Here is a 15,775-nt window from a genome sequence, read left to right as displayed (position 1 = left end):
TCACAATGCGCATAGTGCATAATGCAAAGTCTGAAGTAGTGAGACTAGATTCACTATGTAATGTGGCTGACACAGACAGATGGCGTGTTTCTATAGAGAATCGGGCGTGTTTCTATAAAGAATCGTTAAACACGGTTTATCTTTTCCCAAATCAAAATTAAACCAACCTGTAACTACAGAGCGAATAATCCGATTAACTCACACTGCGTGTCGCGGAACACGGCAATAACCACCTCCCAGAGCTGGTTAGGAGAACACACATTTTACCGCATCGTGTCTGTTTCAACAAAAGTTTTCCTGAATTCTGGATACGCAAGTAATACCGTTTAACGAGTCTATGTAGAAACATGCTGTTAGTCTTGGGAGTCTAGTCTTCACTCTAGACCCTTTATTGGTTGAAGTGTCAAATACGAGTCTGTGCTTGCAGTCTGCGGGATACCTGCTCAAAGAGTGTTGTACAAGTTGCATCTTTTCATCAGAATGAGATCACTCCTTCTGAATATCAAATTACTGAAACTAATAGCAAACCATTAAACAAAACAATGAAAATATAAGGACATAAGATAAACACATGAACATTGAATGGTTGTATATTACAAAGTTGTTTTTATTTGTCATAAAGTATCCCATACGAATACCTATACACAAACAAATGATCAGTAATCGGGATACATTTGATTAAATGCATATTGTACTCTTTTTATTCAAATCCACTTGTTGTTCTTGGGTGCATTTGGCATTGCTGCATGAATCAGAATAAGATTAAATAGTACAGGGAAATCAATCAAAGCATAATCAATGTTGATATATTTTGGACTATCCCAAGTCAAAACACAGATCTATGGTGTGAATTTTTTAGTACAAAATACATTCATTTGTCCCCACTGACATTTTTTTCTGAGCATCTATCAAGGATGATCATCTGAAGAAAAAGGACCAGCGGCTCTATGTCCTCTCAGAGGGACCTTGTGATTGAGGGATAATAACTTCTAAGAGGACATTTGTTTTAACACATCAACATGGTATTGAACCCAGGACTCCATGGTAAAGAGATCACTGCTATCAAAGGATTAGGATTGGGGAAAGTTTTTAGGTTTTGTAGATTCTTAAGAGCACTTGTCGATAGACGATGGACAAATATCATGATTTTTTTCTCTCTGAATTTATATGAGATAATGCAAGATCTCTGAATTTGCAAACAAAGTGTGCTTTTAATGATATGCTTCCATTTTTCATATTTCATAACAAATTCATATTCTAACATTTCAAATAAAATGGCCTGGATTGGATGGTAACCCCCCCCCCCCTCCCTTCAATGACAGACAGTAGCACTAGCCCTAGATCAAAAAATACTTTATTCCCCTTTAATCCTGACTGCTTAATTTTATTTGGGTTTTTCACAATCCATTCAACCAAATCATCTTTCCAGCACATCCTGACGGAGAGTAAAAAAATACAGTATCCACAGCTACAATAATTCCCACTGGAGCTTTACAGTCTACTGGTACATGGATACCAGTCCACTCCGCCCGGCAAACTGATGCAAGATCTGTAAAAGCAAACTTACACCTGGCGCACACTAGGCGACTCGATTGCCCGTTGAAATGTACTTCCCTACCTCTTTAGTCTCCTCTCCATCATTTTTTTTCAACAATCCAGTCATTCAATCATATTCCTTCCCGAACCATGCAGATGATAGCCACCAGTTGGTTCAGAATGTCAATTAGGGACTTTAGCGTCCACCTCAAATCCCCACTAGAGCTTGAGAGTCCATATTAATCCATTCCACTGGCAAACCGCTATGAGCCAGCACTAGACTTCTTCTTCCGCTTCAGGCTCTGGACATGCCTCTCAAACTCCTCCTTGATCATCGCCCTCTCCTCGTTGCTATGGGAACTTGACCTGTATAGATTAAGAAGATCCATCTTCTCATGATCTGGAGTCCACCACCTCTTGCCCTCCTCTATCCTCTCCTCAGAGAGCACCTCCGTCATGTCGATCCCTTGGAAACCATACCGCTCCCATCGCTTGTGCCATGGCTTGGGTTTCATCTTCACCTATGCAAGGATGGGTCGGAAAAAAGAACAGGCGATCAGACGATTGTAACTTTACTTGAATAAAACTGAAATCACATAGGCCTGTATTCTGAAGTCGGGTTGAATTCAAACTCTGGTATAAAGAAGTGGTTTAAGTATGGACAGCCAGTAGGGGCATAAATGTCAGTAGAAAGAAAGGGAAATTATGAGTGAGCAAGAACTGATCTTTATATAAAAGATCTTTTAACCTATGGTTTCTTGATAGGAAGAGGGAGAGTGTAAGTTTCTAATGTTAAGAGGAAAATAATGTCAAAGTCTAGGACCATCTAAATTAAGGGATTGTCTTAAGAGTTTGCACTTGGTAACTATGGAAACGAGCAGCTCATAGAAAACAGAAAAGTCAAATCAGTGACTTTTCACAGAAAAAAAACTTGTTGATAACTAGGATAAGTTTAATATAAGGCAATCTGAAATTTAAAAGCATCATGGCTAGGTAAAACAATATGAAGAAAAGTGTTCTAGAATGAAAGATTTTAATGGAAAATGCAATAGTGATTGCAAAGGCTTTGCATCAATAAGGCACAGCTGATTTTTAGGTCGGATGTATTCTGTTTCTGGTAACTCCCGTAGGAACTCGGCAGGACAGCATTTTGCTGGTAAATGCCAAGCTGGTATGTAACCAATTACCTAGGAAATAGGTTAATCGGTTATAATGGCTGACCTTATAGACGTCAGATATTACTCTTGGGCCTTTTTATCAAAGTGGAGAAAATGGCAGAGTGGGGATTCGAACTCACAACCTTGCGATTATGAGTCCAATGCTCTAACAATTGGACCACACGACCTGTATAATCATCATACTCATCCCATCTGCTTTTGTTTCCTGCAAACTTGAAGAGGGGAATATTTGTTCATTCTTTTATCATAGACTTACAATAAGAAAAAATAAACTTAATTATGCACCTTTCTACATGACTGGATTTTTTTTACTCTAATGTATATGTGACCAACCATCCCCCAAACCAACAATAAGTCGCCCAAAATGAATTTTGAGGTTTTCATTGAGTTTGAACAAGGACATCCTGAGCTTTAAAATGATATATGATTTGTCAGTTTTGGATCAACAATAACTCACTCAAATACTTGATTGAATGCAGAAGAAGCAAAACGAGAGCTTCAGAAAACAAGGAGAAACCAATATTTGAAGTTTGTGTTCACACAAGCATGAGATATGCACACTGTGCAAATTCAATTAAACTTCCAAGCAGTCTGCAAAAACTTGTGTCAAAAAAACTAATACCTTGTTTTCTAATGAAATTTTCGACTTGAATTTTTTCGAGTACAAAGATGAAGAAACACTTCTTCAGATAAGCTAAAATTTGAATTTTGACTTTTTTAAAACCATTTAACTATTTGGGCTATTAACAGAGAACCTTCCCTGATGATTTATTGGTAGTTTTGGGGTGATTGTTCACATATTTTTGTAAGAATATGCTAAATAAATAAAGTGTTTGGGAAATAATTGGCTCACAAATTCTTCATTTACCTTCACATCATTGACAGGAACTGGTTTGCCCGGAGGATGTTTGATTGTTGTCATGTCAGGATCTATGGTGCTGTACTCAGGCAAGGCATCTCGCAGGTAGAGGAGGTTGCGATCTATCCTTTTCTCAAGTTTGATAACCTCAATCTTTTTGATGAGGGGGTTGTACAGTTCATAGTTGATCTCAATACCTGGATATCAGATGATACAATTATGGTGTTGCAACGGTACAGTGAAGAGTGAATGTATAAAGTTTTATGATTAAAATATACGATTTCTAATTTTCTATTATTTCATTAATTTGACTTTACTGTAAATACTTTTGAGTGGTGGGTTTGATTCAAGAATTTCCCATTTTGGAAGAACTTGAACTTGGACCACAACTAAGCAAAATATTATCTTAAGTTCCTTTTTCTTAAAACTGAATACTAATAGATTGAAAAACATAATGAACTATAAGCCTTCTTGATGTAAAGACTTAAAAAAAACTGCATTATTTTTGAGTCCCCACAATACAGTCTAAATACAGTTTTGTTACATAGATCTGTGCTCCGTGACACAAAGGTTTGCGATGAATTCTAAATTTGAAAGAACCACGCTGATTGGTTCCCGGTCAGTATTTCAAACAGAGTGCGCATGCAACGATGATCTTGATTGGTTATTGGTATTTACCGATTGATTGCAAACCTTTGTGTTACGGAGCCCAGGAGAATAAGCATTTACATTTAAATTAATATTAGTTACTTCCTACACCAAATTTCTATAATTCCTGATAGAATACTGACCTTGATCATCTATGCAATTCCGTAGCTTAAAACTGGCACCAAGTCCATAGTTTTTCCTTTCAATGCAGATGCCAACAAAACGATTTTCCTTTCCTGGAGCATACGGGTCAGACACTGTTACGGCTAGGATTGAACCTTTATTGAGGGGAGAGAGAAAATCAAGAACTTGCGTGTTACACAGTACTCAACATAATATTTTAAGCCTTAGGTACAATACAAACTTTCAAAGTAAGAAACCAAACTGTTTTACAGGTAAATGCCAGTTTTGGTAACAATATCAAAATGAGCTCGTACAGAATCAAATGAAATGACCACCAAAGTGTCTGTTTGTATAAATAAAGAATATGTACCAAGGGATTCTGGAAGAAATTGTGTAATTGCTGAGAAATTAGCAAATAAACACAGGATTTGGGTCAAGCGTCGGGCATGACATTCAAAGCAATAATAATACACTGTCCCACGTGCGCTTATCTGTGATCTTCAGTGTGAATACTTTTCAGCGTAGATTTCAAGATTTCAGTTTATGTGACTGTACAAAATCTAGATCCTCGATGATTACCGACAACTAAGCCTGGTTTTACGGACTTTCTCATGAAATCAGTGTTTACTGCAACTACATGTACTGGCATTTCTCTTTCAGCAGAAATATACGTATCTTCTTTGCCAAAGGAGCTCCAGATAGGCTTGAAATAGCTATAAATTGAATCTTAAACACAACTTAAATTTTGCTTTTAAACAATTTGGCACTGGGAAATTTCTTGGCCTCCTAAAGAGAACTATTCTAAAAAAAATTTGGGGGGATGGGGAATGGGGAGGGGGTTGGGAGGGGTGGGATGCAGTTGGGTAGGGAATATAGAGGATGTTAGGGAGAATAAAACTGAGAGAACTGAGAACATCAGGAAAGATTTGATATCAATGAGGTGAGAGAGATCTGAAAAAGACAGTGAAGTTGGAGGGAGGAAGCCACAGGAAGAAAGTGATGGACACTGAGATTGAAGGAAGAAGACAATGGAAGGGATGGAAGGATACTGTCATGGACCATAGTAAGGTTGGTCTGAGCATGGAAGATGCTCAAAACAGAAAGAAGCGGAAGCAGGGAGTGTCATCATGGTTTGATAGTCGGGGTTAGAGTCTTCATTAGACAGAAAATGATGACCATAATAAATGATGATGAATCTGCTTAGACGTTATTCAAAAAGAAACCTCAGCCGATGGAGATTCACCCTACGATTTATAGTAGTTGTTTATTTCTATTTTTTCATACATTTCATTAAAAAAATCAACAAATTCTCATGAAAACTTATACAGTGGATTTATCTTTCCCTTTTTAATACAAAATATACCAATAACAAAATGAATAACACAATTATGTATTGAATTCCAATCACTCTACCTGGATAAAACTCTGGAATATCCAGGACCTCTCGTCTCTTGTAACAATCTTCCCTCTCTAGAAAATCCTTCAGCGTACTCCTCTGCCCCATGGGAGGCATAAACTCAGGGCTGAAATACTTCCTCTCCTGCAGGGCCTCACCAACCTTCTTCCGCCGCGGTCCTCGGGTGGTGGCAGGTGCATGCTGGGAGGGGAGTGGTTTTGTTGTAGGTTGGGTGGATTCTTCAGGCTGGTTGGCATCAGTCGGTGAATGATCATTACTGCCCGAGTCATCTGAGCTAGCATAAGCCGATTTTGAGCCTGTAGAGTCATGAGGAGAAATTTTAATTCACATTTTAAGTTTTTCAACACTGTTTTTTACTGGTAAAGTTTCATACAGAAAATAGGAAATTGTATAAGGTATTACTTTTACCAAGCAAAGCAAGGATGACGTTAGAGCCTTGGCAAAAACATCCTTTTTGCACGGTGAATCATATCTGTATGTCTCAGGACTTGAATTTCAATATTTTTAGGGCAAGACCACTTTTTTAAAAGAGCATTTTTTTTTCCGCACAAATGGGAAAATTAACAAAGGGCACAAAAATATCCAAGGCCGATGTCAAAAGAGTGGTAGGCTATAGTGACCACCAAAGATCATCCAATGCTGTGGCCTTCAATTGCCTTACATTAATTTAGGCACTGGAAGCAAGAAGATTTACCCATGCACCAGAAGTAAGTAAGTTGGGGGACCGAGGGGGTGGGCTTAATCAAATGTAACAACCTAGAAATATTTGGGGTTCAATCAGAACTTCAGAAGTAAATTGAATCCTTGTCATGTGAAATCTCTAGATTTGTCAAAAACAAAGAGGATATCCTTTTTTTACCAAATGAAACAGAACATAGAACGACAATGTCAAGATCTATTATAGCTCTCTGATGAAGATTCTATGTCTGGCACAAGTCACTAATGATGTCCTGGATTAGTAACCCCATTACCCCCATGTGTGCTAAAATAATGTTGACCAGTAATATTTGGCTTGTTTTCTGTCTATCTGGTGGATAATTCTTGTTGTTGGGGGCAGTCAGTACTAGTTAATACTCAAATGCCTTGGCTAAAAACTAAATTGGTTTCTATTAATTTTTTTTTCTAAATTAAGAGAATATGTGGGCCATAATTTCGACTTACCACCAATAGAACTTCTTAAGAAAAATACAATAAAAACATTACAGATTTTGAAGGCTCTGGTGAAAAAAAAGACTTTTATGATGTGTGTTTTGTATGTTGCATGGACTCCACTCAATACAGACAGGGAGGTTGTAGACTGCAAGTGGCCAGCAATGTCACAATCGCCATCCCATACAATACATGTACCACTACCAGCAGGCCTGTGAGTGGGGTTTCAAAAAAATAGCGGAAAATCTGAAAATTTACCTATTTACTATCGCCAAGCCGCTGCATTTGCCCATCACGATTCACGGTGTATTCTAGACCAAAAGCTTCAGTCTCTGTTCCACTGAACTGCGTTGGCTCACTCACCAATACATAGACTGAAGAGCTTGGAGGACCGTACGTACAGACAACGTATTTTAGCAGTAACGTTAGATCTAAAAGTAGAAACCTGATTTTCCGATCGTTTTTTGTACATAAAATGTCACATTATGAAAAAGAAATCACATCCATATTTACGACAAAATGTTCAAAATTCAGAAATATCGTACCTTAGACCGCAGTTACCGCTAATTCCTTTGAAATAATGATCGAAACATCATCATCTTCGATCCTTTCGTTGGTCAACGTAAGTTGCCATCTTGGATGACGTCATCATCCTTACAGACGTATTTACCAGTCGCAAAATATCGCGATTTGAGCCGCTGCTTTGCGCTTGTATGCCAACAAAGGCAACGGTGCACGGTGTGATCCGCAGCAGTTTCATAGTTACATATAATTCAAAACTTCGCGAAGGCAAAATACAAGGCCCCGTATCGTGTATATATATTCACAACAAACACATTCTGCTCGCATCCATTTACCTAGACTTGTTTTCCAGCCGTTTTGGATAAAATAGCGGAATTTTGACTAAGAAAAAACAGAAATGGAACACAGGAAAGAGCGGAAATTGAAATCGGTCTTAAAAATGAAAATAGCGGATTTCCGCTAAATAGCGGAGATTTCAAAAGCCTGTACCAGGTATGCATGAATGTCACACTCCCATTCACAACAACTCGTAGTACCAATGAGGTCCAAACATTACATGTATGGACCTCATAGGCGACATCAGTGCTAAAATTGGGTTAGAGATTTATGTGGATCTAAATTTATTGTAATTTCAACAAAAGTACTAGCTAAATTTGAGGCTTTTGTTGAAATTTTGCTTTAATGAAACATTTATGCTTGAATAAGTAACAAAAAATTGAAAGAAATGAAGGGGAACTTACATTTTGACGACTTTTTCCTGATTTTCTTGGCAGTTGTCCTTCACTTCTGACTCGCGATCGGACCTGATATGCAGATCACGTATACGCGTTCTCGTCAGGTGATCGGTCGGTTATTCTTTTCGCCAGATGTTGATAATTATATATTTCATAACGCAGCGTTCATCGCAAATTTAGCTGAAAGAGATTGAAGTTGAACAGCGCAAGCTTTAATTTATTCAGAAATAACGTTTGATTGCACAAGTTTCGCCTCGGACATTTAGGATCATTTGGTCCCATATTGGCGTAACTACGGGGGGGGGGGGGGGGGTGTCCCTACCACCGTCCACACCGGGCGTCCACAAGCCAGCAATTATCTTTTTTCTCTCTTTTTTTAACCAAAATGCTTCCCCCCAGAAAAAAAAGAACCAGGGTTAAAGAGAAAGACAATTATGATAGAGGAACACAAAATACTTTATTTTTTCAGCTTTTAATGCATCGACTTATAATCAAATATTAAATGGGGCTTAGAACATTTTTTTAAAAAGTCAATTAATAAAAATATTCCGCTCTTCGGGATTTGAGCTTTCATGAAATATCAATCTTTTTCATGATTACCGAAAATACTTCAAATGTCAAAAAAAAATTATCGGTGTATTAGCTGATACCTTGCGCCCGCCTTAATTATTTTAATGTTGAGATACTTTGCTTTAATTTAATGAATTCCTAAAAGCATTAATTCTCAGATCATTTGTCGCAATCGAATGATTCGATTGGTAAGCTAGTTGTATAATTATTATGATTCATGAATTGTTTAAAATGTGTCTCTCTATCAGTTTTGAATATTTAAAAAAATGTCAGCTCGTGCTTTTTGCTCGCAATATTTTGATTAGTAAGAAATTCTTGTGTATGCGAGTTTGATACATAAATAACTAGAGAGAGGGGGGGGGTGTCCCTCAGCTACTTGTCCTTGCTTATTCCATATTTTTTTATTATGCTCGTGTTGTGAGTATTTCAAAGTCTTCTTTTTCTCACCCTTTTTATTGTCTCGGAGCTTCCCTCTATTTCTTTGCTACGATGTATAGCCCATCTTACTTGTTTCATTTTTTTATGTTCTCATTTCATTGAAAACATAATTATTAAACTGACGTAGAAGACTTTACAACAAAATTTTGATATTGTTTTTTCTTGTTTGTTTGGCTTTCTTTTTTCTTCTCCTCAGTCCTTTTTCTAATTAGTTTCCCTTTCCTTATTTTATATTATTTCATTTCATGAGGCATCCGCCAACTTATATACAACAACAAACGTTAGAGGCGGATATCCAGTAAGGGGGCGTGGTGGTGTGCCCTCTAAAAAGAGGAAAATAGGAAGGAAAAAGCAGGAAGGAGAAAAAATAAGAAAAAAAGACGATGATGGCAATGATGATAATGATGATGAAAATTATCTTGGTGAAGATGAGAGTGGTGGTGATGGTGGCGTGGCGGTGATGATGATGATGATAATAATGATGGTGGTAGTAGTGATAAAGATGAGAATGAAGTTGGTGACGATGATATGATGATGATGTAATTTTGTCTTTAAAAAAATAATAGTGCAAAGGTGAAATCATTTAAAGTTTGTTATGAAAATAGCAGAAAAAAATAATTTGAAAAATTGTACGTATGCGTATGGAAAATCTATCCCCCACCAAAAAAGAAAAAAAGTGAGATTTTGTTTTGTTATTTGTGACGGCGTAGGCCTATGCGAGCAGCTGTGTGATATAATTATGGTAAAAAAAGTAAATGAAATGCCAAGAAATACATGATAATGCCTTTTATTGTACATTCAGTATATCAGTAGATAAATTCATACTCGTTCCAAAAAAGAAGAAAGTGGGTATATTATGGACCATTAAAAATGGGCAGTTGCTCTTTATATTATATTACATAGAATATATAGAGCAACTGCTCGTGTGTAGCGGTAAATTATTCACCTGATCTACATAATTCATGCGGCGCACGGCGCGTGCGCAATGTTTAATAATATTATTATTGCTGTGAATACAATGAATGTCATCAAAAACATAATCTCACAGATCAAATAGTGCCAGCTCGAGGCGCAAAATGAGAAAAAAATATATATTTTCTGCCCTGATAATTTGATAACCCTAACCTAACCCAATTTCTAAGTATTTTTATCATAAACAGGATAACTATATACAATGATTGAAATTAACTTTATATTCTTTTGCGAACAAAATGAATATGAAAGACAGCTTTTTGATAAAGAACACAGTTTTAGAGCGTTAGAGCGCGACTTACACCTACAACCGCTAACATAGGCGGATCCAGGGGGGCCGAGGGGCCCGGGCCCCCCTATTGGCGGAGCAAAAAAAGAAAAAAAAAGAAAGGAAAAAAGAAAAGGAAGGGAAAAGAGAGGAAAAAAGAAGAAAGGCAAACATAAGAGGAGGAACATGATTTAATGAAATAACATTAGGGGAAGACTCTGAAAATAATTTTTTTTTAAATCTATTTGTTAGGATAAAAAATTTTCGCTCGCGCTTCGCGCCTTATTGTCTTTTAGGGTATTTGCATATCTTGCTCAATATGGAGCTTGAAAAATCAAACTTTGAAGTCATTATACAAAACATATTTCAGCTGGGAAATTGAACTTTCATTATTTTGTTTCATTTACAAATTGATTTTTAAAAAGTGCTCTGTAAAAATGTCTGTGTTATCGTCTGAACATTATCATTTTCTGCTTGCGCTGCGCGCTCGCAAAATTTGAATTTTCAGGTACGTATTATTTTCCTGTATTCCATAAAGTTCTCAAAAAGTTCCCTATTCAGGTCAGATTGTTAAAACGTATCAGCTAGCGCCGCACGCTATAGCATTTGGATTAGTCGGTTATGTATATCCCAATATTAATTCTAAATCAAACTAATTTGATGACAGTTTATCAAAAAATTCGACTCGCGATTTCTGCTCGCATTGATAGATATATAATGCCTCTTATGCATAATTACAAAGTGCTTTAAATGTCCAGTTTTCAGGCCATAATATTAACACATTTCGCGCTCCCATGCGAGAGAAATAGGAAGATGGTCATCATTTTCATATGATGACATAATGCCCTCATAGCATGTTCCGGTCCTATGTAAAAACTCAAAGTAATAAAAATAAAATACATCAGCTCTTTTTTAACTGTGATCCATCACAATTCACAATTTTCCCACAAAGTGTTTGCATTACAGAGCTTAAATTCACCCTTTGTTATATCATATATTTTTAGCTCGCGCTTTGCGCTCTCTTTATTGATTTTCATGATAAGAAAGTTACTTAGAATACCCAAATTCTAGGTCGAAATCTAAAACACACATTAATTCAGATACGCAGATTGTTCTCTATTTAAATCATTATCCAGTTTCAGATCACAATATCAAAAAGTGTCTGCTCGCGGATAAATAACTTATCCTTTTCATGATAAAACATGAATAGTGCGTCCAGAATTTTTCCCCATAATTTTGTTTACCCATCACATTTCTCCCTATTTTCTCCTCCCTTTTATTTTCCATTAATTTTTCTTTCGTTCACTTTTTTTCTGTCCTCTTTTCCCATAATTTATTTTACCCATCACATTTCTCCCTATTTTCTCTTCCCTTTTATTTTCCATTAATTTTTCTTTCGTTCACTTTTTTTCTGTCGCCTTTTCCCTTCTAAGTTCTATTTTTTTCTCGTCTCACCGCTTTTCCTCATCCCCAGCCCTCGATCGACGCCCGTGCAGATTCGCAAACAATATCAAGAGTATGTCTACTTGCAAGGGCGGAAATCTCTCCCCAAAGGTAGGGGGACCAGGGGCTGGAAAATTTGACAAGCAAAAAACAAACAAAAAAAGAAGGTTTATCACCCTCTAAAGAAGGTCATCTTGACCAAAAGAAATTTGACAAGCAAACAAGCAAAAAAAAAAGGGGGCATGCCAAAAGTAAGATCGTCTCTTCCAAAATACATTTCGATTTTGAACGAAATGACCAAAAATAGTAGGGGGACATTTCATAATGTGCCCCCTACTATTTTGGGTGAGGGGACATGTCCCCCGGCCCTGGGGTTTGCGCCCATGTGGGTGGGGGTGTTGCGCCTCCCTATCGGGATCATATCACAGCGAGTATACACTCTTCCATATGGAAGAGTGTTTACTCGCTGAGATTTCGATCTCACACATAATTTTATAAAAAAATAGAACAGCTACGCCTTGAACACAGGCCAAAATGCCTAACGATTTCTCCGCGGCATTAACAACTCTCGTAAAGGGCGCTCCATTTATAAATAAAGTTGCATGAACAGCTCTCTATGGCGACAAAATTTAACGCGGAATTGTAGCCAGCAGCGTGGGAAATTGGCAGAAAATTCAAGAAGAGAACCGGTGAGTACCGATTTAACAGTATTCATGTATTAATTAATATTTATTTAATCATAAGAATAATTTTTTTTTACGGAAAGAAAGCTTAGTTCTAAGCTAGGGCGGCCCAAATGTGCGTGAGTGGAGTCCCAGTTTCTTAACACGGGTAAGTATTAGGCTTGGGAGCCAGCGCCGGGTAATCGAGTCTACCCGATTCTCAATGCCAGAGTCGGGGAGTCGACCCTGATCTCTGGAGACTCGAGTACCAAGCGGCGGCGGTTCTGAGATAAAGGGACTCGAGTCTTTGCCATGCTCTCTCATTCATGGACGAAAATCGGCCCCAGCGCCGACTCTCAGCGCCGAATCCAAGCACTGAGATAAAATAAATGTGGAATTTGGAGCCGAAGAGTCACATACTTCGAGCAGAACGTTTCTCTGTTTGGAGCCTGCAGTATACCTTGTGCATGAGGCTCAGTGTGCATTGTGTGTACTGTGTATGTACGTGTGTGTATGTGACTGTAAAATGCCAGTAGAGACCACGTGCGTTGTGGTGAGCGACACTTGTGATTGTATCATGAAAGTTAGTGTATTGGGATTTGTGTGTGGAATGTGTGAGAAGGTGTAAGATTTTGGCTGACTGAATAGATGATTGCTCCCCCCCTCCCATTTATGTACACTCTCCAGCCCCATGCCGATCCTTCCCCCAAAGCTTCTCTCTCCTCATTCCTTCTTTTCTTCCAAACTTTATTTCCCTTTTATTCTTGTTAATTTCTCCTTTTAGAAGTTGTAATTCACTACGAATTTCATTATAATTTTAATGAAGTGTTTATCACCTCTTGTTTATAAATATTTTTATATATCTGTTCAAAATAAGTTTACTTAAATTCGTTTTCCTTATTTTATATGCAGCATATACCCCATGTTTCGAAATCAATGATAATCTTCAGGACACTAAGTCTCCTAGCTCTTTTATTGTCTCCCCTTTGAATTTAAATGCATTGATAAACAAGCATTCTTTATATTACTATGAGATATATCTTTATTTGCATATCGCTTTGAGTGAATATCATGTTTATTAACCATCCTTTATACTTTAATTAATGATTGAAACGTACACATAAAACTACGCATTTTACATTTTGTTTGAACAGTAAAGGTATTGTGGGCTTCGAAGGTTCTACTGTATTTTTTCCTTTCCTGAATATTTCTCATCTGGAAAATGTCATTCGAGAGTGTCAATAAATATTTTTGTGGGGAGGAGAAATGAAGTAGTTTGGAGGAGATAACCCCCAGTGGAGGGGGTGTTTAGCAAATAATTTCGCTTTTGTGGTCATTCCCTCCTGTCAGTTGCATTTTCTTTCATTCCAAAATCCCACTGATAACGTTTGCTTGCTAGTCTTAAATGAGAGTCTTGCCTTATTGGAATATTGGCGAGAAGTTAATAATAAAAAATGTTATTGTTCTGTCAGTAATAAAAGTAGAGATTCAACTATGGATATTTTTCAGTCATATTTCATTTAATCTTAGTTATTTTAATCCAAACATTCATTTTTTTTCAATGATGAATTTCACCTTTGACCAGTTCGCCATTTTCTTAAGTGACTGAAAACGTAGACTATAGTCCCTCAATTCAGGGACATCAACCTTCGCCAATTTGTTTACAAAACTTTCTTTGTCTCCGTCATGTATTGCACAATCTTGAGAAGCACATGTTTGGAAATCTGATATTCTTGCGGTGGTGGGGGGAGTACGAGATTGCCGCCCTTTTTATTCTGTTTAGGTTTGGCTGCCACATGGCCTCTCTCACTGTCTGGAGAAATAAGGTCAGGTAAAATTTGCAAAGACGTGGATAAGTTCATTTCAATTAGAGGCTTTGCGAGGCTTCCTTGATGGATGATTTGGAAATTGGCAGTTTTGGTTCTGGTAGGCCTTTTTAATTTGTCTAGAATCTCTAACTGATACGAACGCTTAACAATTCAATGACCTTCATGACATATATCATTTGTATGAATAATTTTTAAGTCTTTTTAAAATGTGTCAAAAATGTATGTACGAAGGATATTTGTTCAACTTAATAACATTTGCAGGTATGTCTGTATGATAAAATAAATTACCTCAGAACTGTACAAATTAAGAACTTTCTTTTTCTTTGACATTGTCTTCAGACACAGAATACAGATCTTTCTAGATTAATTTGACAAATAATGGGCTAAAACACTAAATAGTAAACACGCAAAGCTCACATCAACCAAGTATCAAACGTTCAAACTTGGATTAAATCATGGAGGTTCTACCTCCCATTAATCAACTCAGATATCGTTCAAGCACCAAAATCAATCTATCATCACAACACTAAAATCGGAAACAATCACTTCAAAGAAACAATACGAAGGTCAAACCACGGTGAAACATGTGCTGTGTGTGTTATCTTTGCAGTGAGTTGATCTTGTGATCATGGGGAGAGAATTTTTGTGTGTGGTAACTGTGGTTTATGTTTGCAATGCAGTGAGTTGGATCTTGTGATGACTGGGGAAAGGACCAGGGAGTTGGGAGAAGAACCGAAACAAGCGTACACCGAGATAAAGGTATCTAGTGTAGGGGCATAATTGAGGCATTGTCTCAAAGCTCATTATCGGCGCTGGGAGTCGACTCTCTCTGGAACCGACGCCTGGGGCAAGAATCGGAGTCGACTCTCGCCAAGACTAGAACCGCCCAAGCCTATTAAGTATTGCGGTGTCGCCTAGAGTGTTCACAACACACAATTGTCTCACTCTGTCCTGATTTTGGTTAGCTTTTCTTCTTCAAATCATCAGCCTTGACACTTTCTCCATATCGAATTGCTATTTATTATTTGAATTTTATTGCTCTAGATAGATCTACTTGTTGCTAAAATGGTTAAATGATGAAATCCGCATCGAAATGATGCATTTGCAGTGCCATGCCTGCAGCCTACATGAAAGTGTACATGTGGGACAATGAACTAAAGAAAGATTTAGAGTCATTTAGATAACATGATGATTTTCTGCTAATTGTAAATCAATAAAAGGGTCTGTGACAATCGCATCTTACCTTTTATTTCACGAACACTGCAAAGAATTCGTGTCCCAATACAGGATTGTTTCTGAAATATAAGAACAGGCCGTCCTCTAAAAATCCTGAAGCATGCCATCTTTGATAACCGAAGCAAAGTATCCTAGGGAAAACAAAATTGGGCAAAAAAGAGGCTATGTTTTTATACGTAGTATATTTCCGA

The 15,775-nt window shown here is 37.4% G+C and overlaps 1 protein-coding gene across 1 annotated transcript; it reads right to left on the bottom strand.

Annotated features, from left to right (window-relative positions):
- Positions 1-589: 589 nt before the first annotated feature.
- Positions 590-15,775, bottom strand: LOC121414131 (39S ribosomal protein L19, mitochondrial-like). Its single transcript, XM_041607199.1, has 5 exons — positions 15,592-15,775; positions 5,758-6,057; positions 4,365-4,499; positions 3,583-3,770; positions 590-2,057 (listed from the first exon to the last, which is right to left on the bottom strand). The coding sequence occupies exons 1-5, from the start codon at positions 15,689-15,691 to the stop codon at positions 1,800-1,802; spliced, it is 981 nt and encodes a 326-aa protein (XP_041463133.1). The 5' UTR covers positions 15,692-15,775; the 3' UTR covers positions 590-1,799.

Source organism: Lytechinus variegatus, chromosome 4, assembly GCF_018143015.1.
Source record: "Lytechinus variegatus isolate NC3 chromosome 4, Lvar_3.0, whole genome shotgun sequence".
In the NCBI taxonomy this organism is placed as follows: Eukaryota; Metazoa; Echinodermata; class Echinoidea; order Temnopleuroida; family Toxopneustidae; genus Lytechinus; species Lytechinus variegatus.
This window is presented reverse-complemented; position numbering and strand designations above follow the sequence as displayed.

Bases quoted from the DNA above. Each gene is read 5' to 3' on its own strand.
- LOC121414131 (XM_041607199.1), bottom strand. From the start codon at position 15,691: ATGGCATGCTTCAGGATTTTTAGAGGACGGCCTGTTCTTATATTTCAG. The intron at 6,058-15,591 runs GTAAGATGCGAT...ATGACTCTACAG, and splicing joins CAGTGTTCGTGAAATAAAAG to GCTCAAAATCGGCTTATGCT. The intron at 2,058-3,582 runs GTAAATGAAGAA...ATCCTTGCATAG, and splicing joins TTCCTGTCAATGATGTGAAG to GTGAAGATGAAACCCAAGCC.